Here is a 13830-nt window from a genome sequence, read left to right on the forward strand (position 1 = left end):
GATGTTCTTACATCTTCTCACTCCTCTCTCTGGCTGCAAAAGCGCTCTCTAACTGTTTTTGTCTTTCTTAAATATGTTATCACAGAGGCGCTGATTGGCTTGGCCTTGGCCAGCGGCGGGTCCGTCTTGGAGCCGGCTGGCATTGGCTCTATCAGACACAGGGGAAGCTTCTAGCAGCTTCTCACAGAAGCCACCCCTGTAGCCCCCCCGCTACCAAAACCTTGCCACGCAAAACCAACACAATTGTCAAAGGAAAACATCTTAAAAGGCATGAATGTAAACATATTTTATATTTCTGACTATTTTATAAGCAAATGATTTCCTAATAAACTGGCTACTTTTATGAAAGACAACTGAGTCACGAATAACAACCCAATACATGCATTAATTCATTAATGTATAAACACGGCATTTTTGCTAAGTCTGTCCTATGTAATACAAGTTTAATCAAATAACAACCCCCTCCTAAAATTAACAAAAACAAAATTTGCAGTACTACAGAAAAGGGAAAATCATTTAGCCAACACATTTTTTTATCATTTTTACTGGTTAGGAAAAGTCAGGAAAGGATTCACTCTTCTGGGTTTTGATCCACTCCAGTTTATGGTACACTAATATCAAGGACAATCCAAAGGACAGTGTCTCTCTCAGACAGAGGTAAAAACCAAAACCAACCAAAGAACAACAATTTTAAGAGATCAGGTATAGTCAAAAATAAAATCCAGAAGGGTTTAATGTGGAAGGAGGGGAGAAAACAGACCAAATACTTAACAGTCAAACATCATAGGCCAGAAAAGGTTCAAGCCACACTCCAAAGGGCAGGCTACGTCTGCATGAAAAGCAGCTCTACTACAACATTCCCCCCCCCTTTTAAAAAGCAGCAGTATCTCCTTAGACAGCTGAGAGCTCTTTCAGTCTACAAGGAACCTTCACATCAAAAGCCCAATGATGGTCTTCTGCACTAGGAATCCAGTTGGTGTTTAAGCAGCTGGGAATAAGGCAGGAACATACCATCATTTTCTTTCTATAAAGACATCAAATCACAACAATAATCCAGACTTTCATGCAAATTTCTACTCACACTGTTTTTATACAACATTCCTTCAAAAAATCCAGTTAGCTTAGAAATTCTCTTGATATGTAAATAATTTTATCAGCAAAATCCACATGTATATATTCAAATATGCTAATGATTTTAAGCACCCTTATAATTCTTAAATACCTAACATGTACAGAAGCTGGTTAAGTTCAAGAGAATATTCAGACACTACAATTCTCATCTTTTTTCCTTTGTAGTTTGTCAATATTTCCACACCCATCCATAACACATTGATCCCCCCCCTTAAAAAGCCCTGAAAAATACCACTTGCCAAGACCAAATTATTCCTTTAATGACTCCAAAACCTCCACCTCCTGTTGCTTCTGTGTTATAAGATTGTCCTGGTTTCAGCTGAGAGAGAGTTAACTTTCTTCACAGTAGCTAGTATGGGGCTATGTTTTGGATTTGTGCTGGAAACAGCTTTGATAATATTGAGATGTTTTTGTTAGATAGACATGATTTTGTTGTTGTTGAGCAGTGCTTACACAGAACCAAGGCCTCTTCTGCTTCTTGCACCGCCCCACCAGCAGGATGGCTGGGGGTGCACAAGAAGTTGTGAGGGGACACAGACAGGACAGCTGACCCAAACTGACCGAAGGGATATTCCACACCACATGACATCATGCTCAGTTTATAAGGGGCTTGTGGAAGAGGAAGGATGGGGGCGGCGGTGGCATTCAGAGTGATGGCATTTGTCTTCCCAAGTCATCGTTACACGTGATGGAGCCCTGCTTTCCTGGAGATGGCTGAACACCTGCCTGCCCATTGGAAGTGGTGAATGAATTCCTTGTTTTGCTTTGCTTGTGCATGTGGCTTTTGCTTTACTTATTAAACTGATTTTATCTCAACCCATGAGTTTTCTCACTTTCACTCTTCCAATTCTTTCCCCCATCACAATGGGAGGGAGGGAGTGAGCAGCTGCGTGGTGCTCAGCTGTCAGATGGGGTAAAACCATGACAAAGATCTGTTTCAAGTTGTCACTGTTTCCATTTCAAATCACATTCAAATGATCTCAAAGTTATCAAGCTCCCAGTTAGTTATATCACAGAGTATGGAGGATTCAGAGTCAGGACACAGTCCAGTGATGAGGCACGACTAGGACAAAACAGATGTTAAAGGGTATTCAAGAAAAAGTGAGATAGGATGAAAGAAATAATGACAAACTGGACTGGGAGTGAAGTATTTAAATTCTCCAGACTAATTTAAAATGTTTCCACAAGTTTCACAGATGACACAGCCAGAAAACAAAAAAGTTAAAATATTTCAGATTAGAAGGTGAGCACTTTGGTCTTCCTAATACAACAGGAGGAAGTTCTGACTAAACACTTTAACATTTTTCTTACCTGCTATTATCACTCGGTTAACAAAATATGCCTTGGATCCAACTTAAATTGGGTATGAAATTACTAGGCAAAAGATTAATAACCTTCTACCTTAAGGTTAGTTGGATAATCACTAATTTAACATTTCCTGCCACAGGTGGTAGGATATCATATGAGCAAGCAGACTTCAGAAGTGAACTAGAAGAGGCAGCAGCAGTGTCACATTACTCAGCTTCAAGCCAGAACGCTAATGATACTGAAATAAGAATTAAGCCTCACATAGGATTACCCATTTTCTGTCTTATCACGTTACTGTTACACTGACATTCAAGCGTCTAAGATTAAATAAAAGTACAGATGCCAAAAAAACCCAAACCAAACCAAACCAAAAAACCCCCAAACCCAATCAAAACCCAAACAAAAAAACCCCCCAACTTTGGCCTGGCTGATGCAATGCAGAGTTTTGGAAAGAAGTCCGTACAGAGGGAGACCATGTCGTATTAATCACATCAGCATCTCTGTCTACAATAACCAGCTAGAAACCTCTGAATTTCCTGTTGAATATGGTGTTCCTCCTAAGTTGGGTTCAGAGCTCAATTCCACAAACAAGTGATAATTCACCCCCCCAGTTTAAGCTCATTCAGAGAGAGATGCATCTCCTGTCATCTGTTAAGACGAGCCCTCTTTTCACTTTACTGTAGCCTACCACTCCCCTTCGTGCCAGTACCAGTATTCCTCCCCGCTTATCCTTCACTTCCGTGGCCATAGCACTGACAGTTCCAAGAGCCTGAAGGCATGGGAAGACAGCAGCAACTTACAGCAAGTTTTCCCAGAGCATAGTGCCTTTTTTTTAGCTGAATGATGCATCATACATGCTTTTGAGGACCATAACTTCAGAATACTAAGTTCTAATACAAAATTTTAATAAAGGAACAGAACTTTTTACCCTGCATTCCAATATCACAGTTCTTTATATTGGCAAAAAGAACTTACTCAAGCTCTAAGGAAAACCAAAAATTCCTTAGTTTCTGTGCATATTTCCACTGCCCTCTACTGTTAGGAATACCAAAGATGTTACAGGTTTCTTTTTCTCAAGAGTGACACAAAAACCTAAACAAAAGTTTTATTCCTTTTGAGGGAGAAGCAGTCAGAGATGACTCCATTGTGGTTTGCACCAGGTCTGGTACAAAGCTTTGCCGGTTCTACTTCCCACTCCACACGTGTTCAGCCAGCCGGCTCTTTGTGTATGGGAGTTAGTAACAGAACTTGCTTGTTCTTCATGTCCCAAGCAAAACAAACAAACGAAAAAACCAGACTCTGCTCCAAGTCTGTTAGAACACAGCAGAAAACTCCGAAATGGAGGTGAGGTCATCTACAGCACTTAAGACACTGCCACTGAAACATGGGTATCTACTGCTTCAGAGGAGTCCCTCACATCTCTGCCAGACAACAGGGCAGCTCCTTTTCACCTTTCCCTGAGCACAGAGAGCAAGCTTTATTTCTACAGTGCTTATTGTGATGGATTTGAGATTTTCCGGTCAATGTAATATAAAATGAACACTGAAGTGAACAATGAAATGAAAGTTATATTCAATGTGTTTAACATTAACAACAGGAAATGGGTGTGCATGTACGGGATGCTGTAAGGACAAGGATCAGCAGAGCTTTGTTTGAGGACTTGTATTTATTCTATCTTTATTTAACCTTCTTCCTTCCCCTTTTCAGAAGACAGGGGGGAGTATCAGTCACTGGAATCTAGCAGAGTTAAACATGCTGGAACTTTTTCACAGTTTACTATAAAGTCTGAATCAAATTCAGATAAATGTTACATACTTTTATTTCTTTCTCTGTAGGAGGGTTTTTTTTACATGAATGAACAGTAATCTTTATTACATGAGCCTTTCTCAGTCAGAACTTGAAGACTGCTACATAAATTATGCTTTTAATTAACACTTACAATCAATATCTAAGGATTCTCAAGTCACCTAGCATATAAATAAAAACTAAGATGCAATTTAAAAGTGTCCATACACTAGTTAGATCAATCTTCTCTTTGCAAACACTTTTCAGTTGGGATCTGTCAGTCAGATACAGTTCTTTGTGGCCCAGTCAGAGTGCAAATAATCCCTGGATTCCTTTGCCTTTGGCAAGCTGACATAATGAAGTTGCAGTTCCTAGCCTTGTACATTTGTGTTGAGGGAGTTTATTATAGGTCTAGTTGTAAAAGCAAGAATAATCAAAGTTAGACTATTTTAATACTCTAACTCTACCCTTAAAGGCATGGGGACTTCCTCTCACAGGACAGCAACAACCTGTACTTGCTGCAGTTGACCATTTAATCACAGCTGCCAACCACAACTTCGGGTTCCAAAACTGCTTCATCTGGGTACATAAGAAGTAGGGGTTTCATTCTTGGAACAGAAGTCACAATGACATTTTCTCACTTGAAAAGCAGATTCATTCAAATGACATTATTATTATTATTATTATATTTCTTTTTTTAGGTTTGGGGGGTTTATCGTTTGTTTGTTTTTAAGAATGTCAGGAATTTAACAGAGCTTCTCATTGTAAAAGAGAGCTTGGATTGCTGATGCTGTGCACAGCACCAGAACCACATACAGCAGAAGGAAACAATTTCCATAAACAAGGTCTCCATGTGGCATTCAATTGGCTTACGTTTACAGAAACTGCAGCCATCCCTTACCGCTCTAACACTCTGCTGTTAGCCTGCTTTCCCCCAGTCTCCTGCATTCAGCATCACTATGCTGATGAACCTTTAAAATCACAGACAGGATCCTGCACAGGACTTTTGATCTAAGTGCCTCCCTCAAGTGCTCTTCTTCAGTGTCACACAGAATAGATAAAATGGCTGCACCCAAACCGGATTGTTCCACAGATAAAAGCAATAGTACTTTTACTAAAATTACACATTGCTATGTCTGGTTTCGGGTTCACCATATATAAACACACACAGAAACACCTTAGCTCCATTTCTCAGGAAATAACGCTTACATGGTATTGGTGGATATCCCTATGACTCCTGACTCTTGAGTTATATTTTATGTTTTAAAAACTTGTTCTCCAGTTTCAACCAAAATTGACAAAGGGATAAAGACTTCATTCATTTTGGATGAGGCATACAGAACAGGAGACAGAATTTGCACCCAACCTAAAAGATTTCAATTTGAGCTCAGCAATATTAATAGACACCAAACAATCCGTTTGATGTTACATCATAGGCAAACACGCATCTTCCTGGTGTTCCATGAGAACTGTGGCATTTATTAGATTTTTTCTGCTATAAATTCTCAAGTGAATGATATCTAAAATAGATACCCACAGCAAACACGCATATTAAGTACATCCAAAAAGACCACACCAATTTAACACTATGGCAGTTACTAATCACCAGTCCCCTTTTAAGTTATTTAATAAAAACTGAGAATCAAATGCATAACACCTACTAAACCCATTTTCACTAGTTGAATAGCTCTTCATTTCTCTGACAGTCTTAATAAACTTTCTGAGCCTGTTGCAATTTTGATATACCTTTCTTAAACATTATTTAAGTCAGAACTGCATAAAGCATTCTAGGTAACATCCTAAAAACATTCTGTGCAATAAATTTATCACAGACCATCTCCCTCACTACTGAAAAGTGTCACAGGGAATGTAAAAAAAAAAAAATCTCAATTAACAATCCAGTTTTAAGCTTCAGTATACTTAAGTCACATTCTCCATAGCAAATCCAAGCATATAGGCCCTTTAATACCTCCCTGACTTTCTTGCCTCGCACTACAGACCCCCACCTTTATCAAATGTTTCTAAGAACTTCAAAGTACAGTTTTATTCAACATACATGCAAGTATTTTGAAATGACTTTGTTTCTTAAATAAGAGGAAGCTCTATTTTTCCAGTGAGTGGAAGGATGCTACAAACAGGGACTAGAGCTGCAAAGTTAGGGACCAGATTTGTGCGCTTGTGACTAATATGCTACTCTTATTCACATATTAAGAACGATCAAGTAGTAAATGCTAACAATTACAACATGTAAAACACGTCGATGTGTACAATGCAGCTCTTTCTAAATTATTCTGAAAGATTTGAAATGACAGATTTTAAAATAGAATTATATACTCTCTTCTACTGCTTAATTAACATTACAATCAGGAAGTGTTTCCCCCAAAATATTTAACCTAAATCTCCCTTGCTATGAAATAAGCCCACTTAGTCCTGTGCTACCCTGGGCAAATACAGAGAACAAGTACCAACTTTATAATTGTTCACACACAGTCAGATACAAATGTATACTTGTACCTTATATCAAGTAATTTTTCTACATACAATGTGTTAAATCTTTTAAACTTGCTTCATAGGCTGTATTTTCTACAGTTATTATCAATCTCGCTACTTTTCTGTCCACGTCTTTCTCAAGTGCAGTGTCTGAAACTGCACCCAGTTTTCCAGGTGATACCACATACACATGCTGCAGAGCAGAATCATTATGCACTGTAATACACTGTAAATAGGATCTGTTACAGCTTTCACTTTGACAAGGGACAGACTTATGCATATAGCTACAATTGTTGCCATTTAAACCCTAGCATCAGCCAAAATCCTCATCTTCACACTAGGAGACAGATGTAGACATGTTTACAGGCACGTGATAAAAAGCAAAACCAAAAACATAAACCCACCATCCTGCAGCAATAAGCTACCAATACATAGAGAAAAATAAACCGTTATCAATCCCATTGGGAATATCAGGGTATATTATCTAAACTTTTAACAAATTTCTTCCCTTACAGAAGGAAACATGCCTGCTAAGCAACATTTTGGTTTCATCAATACCCAATTTTAAATCCTGGCATGCTGGAAGCAATATCTGTGCAATTTCAGCTTACTACAATGCCACAAACGCAAACAATAAAAAGTAATACGATCTCAAATTTACACTTACCTGATGATGCACAAAAAAGCAACACCACACCATCAGGTACTTAGTATTATGCTTGGATTTTAGGAGGTTTCTTAATCTTCGGCCTGACAGTGAAAAGTCTTTGCTACAAAGGAGTCCCTATGTCTCTCCTTCAGTTTTCGGCAGGAACTCCTCCCCATGCAGGCACACGGTTTGCTCTCGCTTCCTGTCATGCAGTGTACTACAAGTGTCAGAAGCCGAGTGATATGTATTGTCATGTCTATTTCTGTTGTGTTCTTTCCTCATAGACTGCTTCAAATAATATTTGAAACAGACAAAAGTGTTTTAAAAATTGCTAACAAATGAATGGCACTAATATGGTAAAGGTAAAGACATCATGAATGTGTTTCTAAAGTAATAGGTAGGTCTTTGGGGCTTTGAGAGTCAGTTACTGGAACACAGTCCATCTCCTACCTGGGCAATTCTCAGTCCGAAACAGCAGCAATGGGCTTTAAACTCAAGGGCAGACAACCATCTCCAAGTGTAGATGCCTCAGAAAACAAAACAGCTGGTAGACACTGGGTGAAACTTTTACACATTTAGTTCACAGAAAACTTTCAGTATTTCAGAAATTAAGAGGTGTGCTAAGCGGGTGTTCTTCAATTAATAGAAGTATAAAGGCAAGAACTCAGTACAGAACATTTTAGAATCAGCCCAGAATCAAGGCCCAAAGATGAGCTTGGCAGAGCACCCAAATTTTGCATGTGAGAATGTGTCAAGGAAGTGCAAAGTTTGATTTTATCCCTGGTAATTCAATATAACTGATGAAAAATTCCATTTTTCCTGATTCTTCACCTTAAGCATCAAGAAGACATTCAACTTAAAGTTATTGCTGCCTTAAAAATATGAAATAATACTGTTGCTACATCAAAGACACAAAATTTCCCAGCCCACTTTAAATTTCAAAACTGTGGATCTCCTCTGCAAGGACTCCCTAGACACATACACACTGGCCATTAATGTGATTGAGAACTTGAAGTCAGTAAACTTAGAGGCTTAGGTTCCAGATTCATAATTCAAACTGCAAAATATAACACTTCCTTGAGAGCTCTTATATTTGCAAGCCAAATCATTCTTCAGACAAGAACAACTGAGAGAGATCAACGTGCTAGTACTGAGTCTTCAGTGGTCTTTCTCAAACTGCCAGCTAGGTCACTAGAACCTACTAGTACATATTTTCCTTTAATATATACTCAGTTATTTGCCTCATTTGGCCATCATATCAATTTACACTACTTAAAGGAGAGAAAAGCTAAGTTTCACGATGTGCTGATCTGCAAGTTATCAAAATATTTAAACTTCCCACACATGATATGAAAATTTATATTTGCATATGATTCATATATACCAGTTTCAATGTGCATTTGAGCAACACCCTTCAAAATCTAGCCATACATAGATATTAACTTCCCTTAGCCAAAGTTAGCTGGAAAACAACGCAGGACCTTGACCCTGAAAAATGGAATCCATAATCATCACAAGTGATTGAAACACAGTGCTTCATATGGCAAGTAAAAATGAGTGATCTCAAATGGCTTTCCTTCATCTTTCCTGCATCACAAACTGAATTAACTATTTTGGGCAAGTGAAACTTGTCCTCAAAAACTAGTAAAAAGGAACTATTGAGAGATATATGAGATTTGGGTGGGGGTTTTTTAAGCATATCTGGACTCTAATGTAAAGAACAAGTGCAAATACAGGGAAAAGTAACATCCTGGAACTTTTCTGATCGTTTGCACGCACACTGCAAATACACAGTGAAAAGTTTCTTGAGTGCTTGCCTTCTAAAATATTTTCTATACATTTGTAAGATAGTGGATTCTTGGTTTTAGAAAACTAATTCATTAGTGATATCAGAAGACTGAATGCGTTCCTACTACTATCCCAAACAGACTTGGTTAAGACATAAGTAGTATTTGTGTGAAAATTTCAGGCAAGTATCTATAATGGGCAAAGAGAAATAGCTGAATATATTAGTCAACTGTTTCATTTTAACATTTAAAAAAAAAAAAAATCGAGTTTTCAGTGTAATACACATAAGATGAATACATTTTTGTATAACACACACAGAGATACTTACACTTCATATACCCTACATATCCTTACACCTCACTCTTGATCTGTCCCTATCCTGTTGAATCTTTTGTGACTTGCTCAGATCTACCACTACTGAGATGTTCTGCAAAATTCTGCATGCTTCCAGTGCGCAAGAACATCAAGACAAATTTGAATTTGGGTAGTACACTAACAGCAATTCAAACTTCATTTTTAAAGAAAATAGGTCCTTAGTGAGCTGGTGCAATCTTTCATCAGGTCAAAACTCAATTAGAACAAAAAGTTTCTGCTGAGGTGGAAGAAGATAAAAGGTGAAAGAAGATAAAAGGTGAAACTGGTATCAGTCAGCAACCAATTCCTTTGACAAGAGCTATCGCATCTCTGCGGACAGAAAATACTAATTGAAAGAATCTTCAGGAAGCAGACATTTTAGGTCAAGACTTTAAAAAGCTACTCAAGTACTTCCCTTTTGGGGTACTGTAAATGCTGTTGGCCTATCTTCCCTGCCTAAAGATGAGCTAAACTCAAATCTAGCTGCCTTCTTTTCAGATCCTTCCAGCAGAACACAGTTTATGTTTCAAAGGAAATCCATACAAATTCTATATATAAGCCTGTAATTTCTTTCAAGGATTCTTTCCTTTCTCTCTATTAACTTGTCATTAGTTATTTCTTAAACAATCTTTCACCCCATCACATGAAATCCTAAACTTTTGCTATTGGACTTCGGTAAACCCTCATCCAGCCTCAAAAATAGGGGTGCAAGTTTTTGAAGTGTTACGGTTTTCATACATTTTTTGCACCAAAGATGAAGTTAGGTAGGTAGGCATTTTTCAATCAGATTTCCTGGTAACATTTGGATTTCCATATTCCATTTCCTGGAGACCACAACATGCAAACACTTTAACTTGGTATGCTGCTTTATATTCACACTTGCACAATTTCTTAAATCACCTATAGCCTTCTGCCCCAATAGCCATGGGAATTTAAGAAGCCTAAAGGCAGATATCAGGGATTTCAGCCCAGTATCAGGCATGAGATTGGTCAACCAGACTTCTTCCCATCAATCTAGTAAACAACTTCTAAAACAGTCTTCCCCCTCACCCCACACCAATCAACGCAGATTAACAGGATGGCAAAAACTGCTCTCTAAAACTGCACCAGTCACTGCCCAGCTGAGCACCCTCACAAAGCGCTGTGATTCCTCTCTCCCATATTCTTCTAGTATCCTTCCAGTCAGGGCATGCAATCTAATCTTCCTACGATTAGTATAACTGCCCTCATTTTATGACCTTTTCACAAGGCTACTGATCTGCTTTGGACTGGAAGTGTCTCAGAGGACGGAGTGATTGTTGAAACTTAAGCTATTTTTTGGAGAATGTTTAAGGTTATGAACCACTGAAAACTCAAAACAGTGCTTGGAAAAGAAATAAGCTTTCCAAATTCAGTGGGGAGCCTGCTGGAACACAGAGAGATTGAATGTGTTTTTTCATTGTGCATTTTGAGTGTTTTAAGGATGTTAAATTTAACTCTCTGAAAAGCTTTACAATTAACCACAATCAAGAGAGACACAGCACCAGTGTACAATTTTTGAATCAAAACCAATATAATCAATATTTTTAAATATGCATTTTCCAGAGTTTCAGAATGTTACCTCAAATCACGTTCAGATCATATTATATGCAATACTTCGTACATCTTGAGTTAGATTTAATATCCCATTTCCAAACATGTAGCAGGAACCAGGAATTAAAAAATCTGTCATCATGAGAGCTTCAACAGATCTGCATTTTCTTTAAAAATTTAATTTAGTATTAAGAAATGTTACAATATGTTCTTCCAAAAGTTTAGATTATAAATTCTTTAGAGAAATAGTTTATTATTATGTTTACATGATATCTAGCAAAGCGGAGACCTTGTTTTCCGGTTGCTACTGTAATAACAAAATTTGTTTCCAGGCTGCTAGAAATAAAAGACATCATCATATTACTCTTCTTATGCATTTGTGTCAGATTTTAAAAGATGACCATAACTTAATTGCTGTGTGCTTTTCTAACCACAGAAAATAGCATTAGCTTTCAAGAAGAATCTTGTTCTTATGTTTCGTTCAAAAAGAATTAGGACTCATTCTAAGACTGAGATGTCTCAGAGGGAAGCTGGCTGTGAAAGCACTTTTACGTTTGGGATGAACTGCAGTATTCATACAGAGAACCAACAAACCCACTCAAAATGCTTCTTCCAATTGAAAACATCAGAGGGAATTCAAATTTCCTGTTCTTTTTCCATCAGCTCTTGAGGACTGTTTATAAGCTCTTTCAGAAGTTCAGAAGTTTTCAGAGGGCTCTCTAAGCACTGCCAAATCGGAAACTTCAACAATCTACTTAGACCAACCAGTGATTTTTTTTTTTTTTTTTTTTCCAGTATGAGCACTAGGAAATTAGACAAGACACCATCACAAGGATCCAATAAAAAAAGTAAACAGTGATGTTAATAACACATCTTTGCAACAAGTTGTAATAACAAAGTTTTACTGCAAGCATCATGACTAGTAAAACCAAACAAAAAAGCAGTTGAAGTCCACGTGTGCAACCATTCATGTCCACTAGCCATTTTAAAATAAAATTGCTAATCTGAAATAGTGTAGCATCAATAAAATACCAATACGTAATTCAAAATTGTTTCCAAAATGTTGGTTTCTCAGACCAAGTGGCATCAAGTTCAGCTGGGCTGGACAACAGCATCACCCTGTTAACCATTACAAGTTTCTGAAACAAAGTCACAGGAAATAGTAATTTCACATCATGTGTTCTCAAGGAGCAGCCACTGGTGGGGTGTGGGGAAACAAATACAAAGAAATGGGCAGAGTTTGGTTTGAGTTGAATTGAACAGGGGTCAAGTTCATCTGCTGTTGAACAAAGAAAAGAACTGTAAATGACAGCAGGAGTACAAGGTAACACCCAATCTATGATTAAAGACAGGAAATCTGCTATATAACAGAACATCAAACTTAGCCTAAAAGAATGACAGTTCGACCTATCTGCTTTATCACATGTTGCTTCGAGCTCAGCATTGTTTGTATGTGCAAAATAGCTGGTGTGATGGGTTTATACCGTATACAGAATATTTCTACCATAAATAACAAGCCACACCCGGAACAAAAATAAACTTGTTACAAAGCACTTACAAAGATCCATAAAATAAAACCCTACAATGTTAAGAGAATGACTGCATAAAGTATTTTTTCAAGAAAATATCTATTCTGTGAAAAGATAACACGACATTATAAGAAATCCTTCCAAATGGGGGATATCACAGTAACCTCAAAATATTAATTGAATGACTGAGCTTTAATAAAGAGAATACCTAGCCTTTACAATACGAATAATGATGGAAAAGTCTTGCAGATATAAAAGCCTATGACAGTTTCTTCATTTCAAGAATGTATTAGGTGAGTGCTCAATAAGCACGCCTCAAAATTCTCATCCCAAGAAACATATAATCTAAAGTGTATTTTATATAACTAGCATGTAATTAACTGTAAAGTAGCCCTGTAAACTAGGTAATTGGACAGGTTTAATGGTTATGTACTTAAATCATTGATGATTTTAGATGTAAAAACTGTGAAAGTTTAATAAAACAGCTACTGAATTAATGAAAACATTGCAAAAACTCTTAAGCATTACAGCACTCTCTAGATAGCATAAGCAGTAACAGCTCATGAAACGCGCACAGGTTTTTCTACCTGAGTCCCAAACTACTAGAAACCTGGCAAAGTCTAAATGCCAGCCTGCATCATTCTCCTTTATAACTCACTCTTTTATAAATAACTCATATACATCTCTCCAGCACAGGTTCAAGTACTACAGTATGTGAAGAACCTTGTAATTTACGCTACCCAATGATCCTACTACAAAAAGATACAGCCATTTATCACAGATCTAAGAACTAATATATTAACAAATCATGTTTTGCTGGAATTTCAAATAAAACATTCTGACATAACTAACCTAACATCACATATTGTGGATAGAAATTATCATGGTAATTAAACCATGCTGAGTCGGCACATCAGTGTGGAATAATACATTCTTGAATTTTTCAAAATTATATAACTGGTCACACTGAATTGCTTTTTAAATTTAGTGTATACATTAAGAATATAACAATTCTGATGTGTGTTTTGGAACTGCAGATGGAGTTGACTGCTATCCAGTTACGCAAATGCCACACAATGAATTTCTGATAGCATCTCTCTTTGTTTGCCAATATAAACCTTGCTGTTCCAAGAAAAATTAGTCTTGTGACTAATCAACAACAGTTCCAATGGTTTGTTCAAAAACAAAACCAATAATAAGCTAAAACATTTAAAACTCTGCCCA

At 37.3% G+C, this 13830-nt stretch overlaps 1 protein-coding gene across 4 annotated transcripts in view; it reads right to left on the reverse strand.

The window, feature by feature from the left end:
* Window positions 1–13830, reverse strand: part of ARHGEF3 (Rho guanine nucleotide exchange factor 3) — a 135836-nt gene that overhangs the window by 71643 nt on the left and 50363 nt on the right. Inside the window, exon 1 of one of the 4 annotated variants that reach the window (XM_075762021.1) lies at window positions 7382–7532. The exons of the other annotated variants lie outside the window; for them this stretch is intronic. Coding sequence (XP_075618136.1) covers window positions 7382–7414 — 33 coding nt within the window. The 5' untranslated portion in view covers window positions 7415–7532. Of the gene's footprint in view, window positions 1–7381; window positions 7533–13830 lie in introns of those variants that run through there. 4 annotated transcript variants of the gene reach the window in all.

Source organism: Balearica regulorum, chromosome 10 (genome assembly GCF_011004875.1).
Source record: "Balearica regulorum gibbericeps isolate bBalReg1 chromosome 10, bBalReg1.pri, whole genome shotgun sequence".
Classification (NCBI taxonomy): domain Eukaryota; kingdom Metazoa; phylum Chordata; class Aves; order Gruiformes; family Gruidae; genus Balearica; species Balearica regulorum.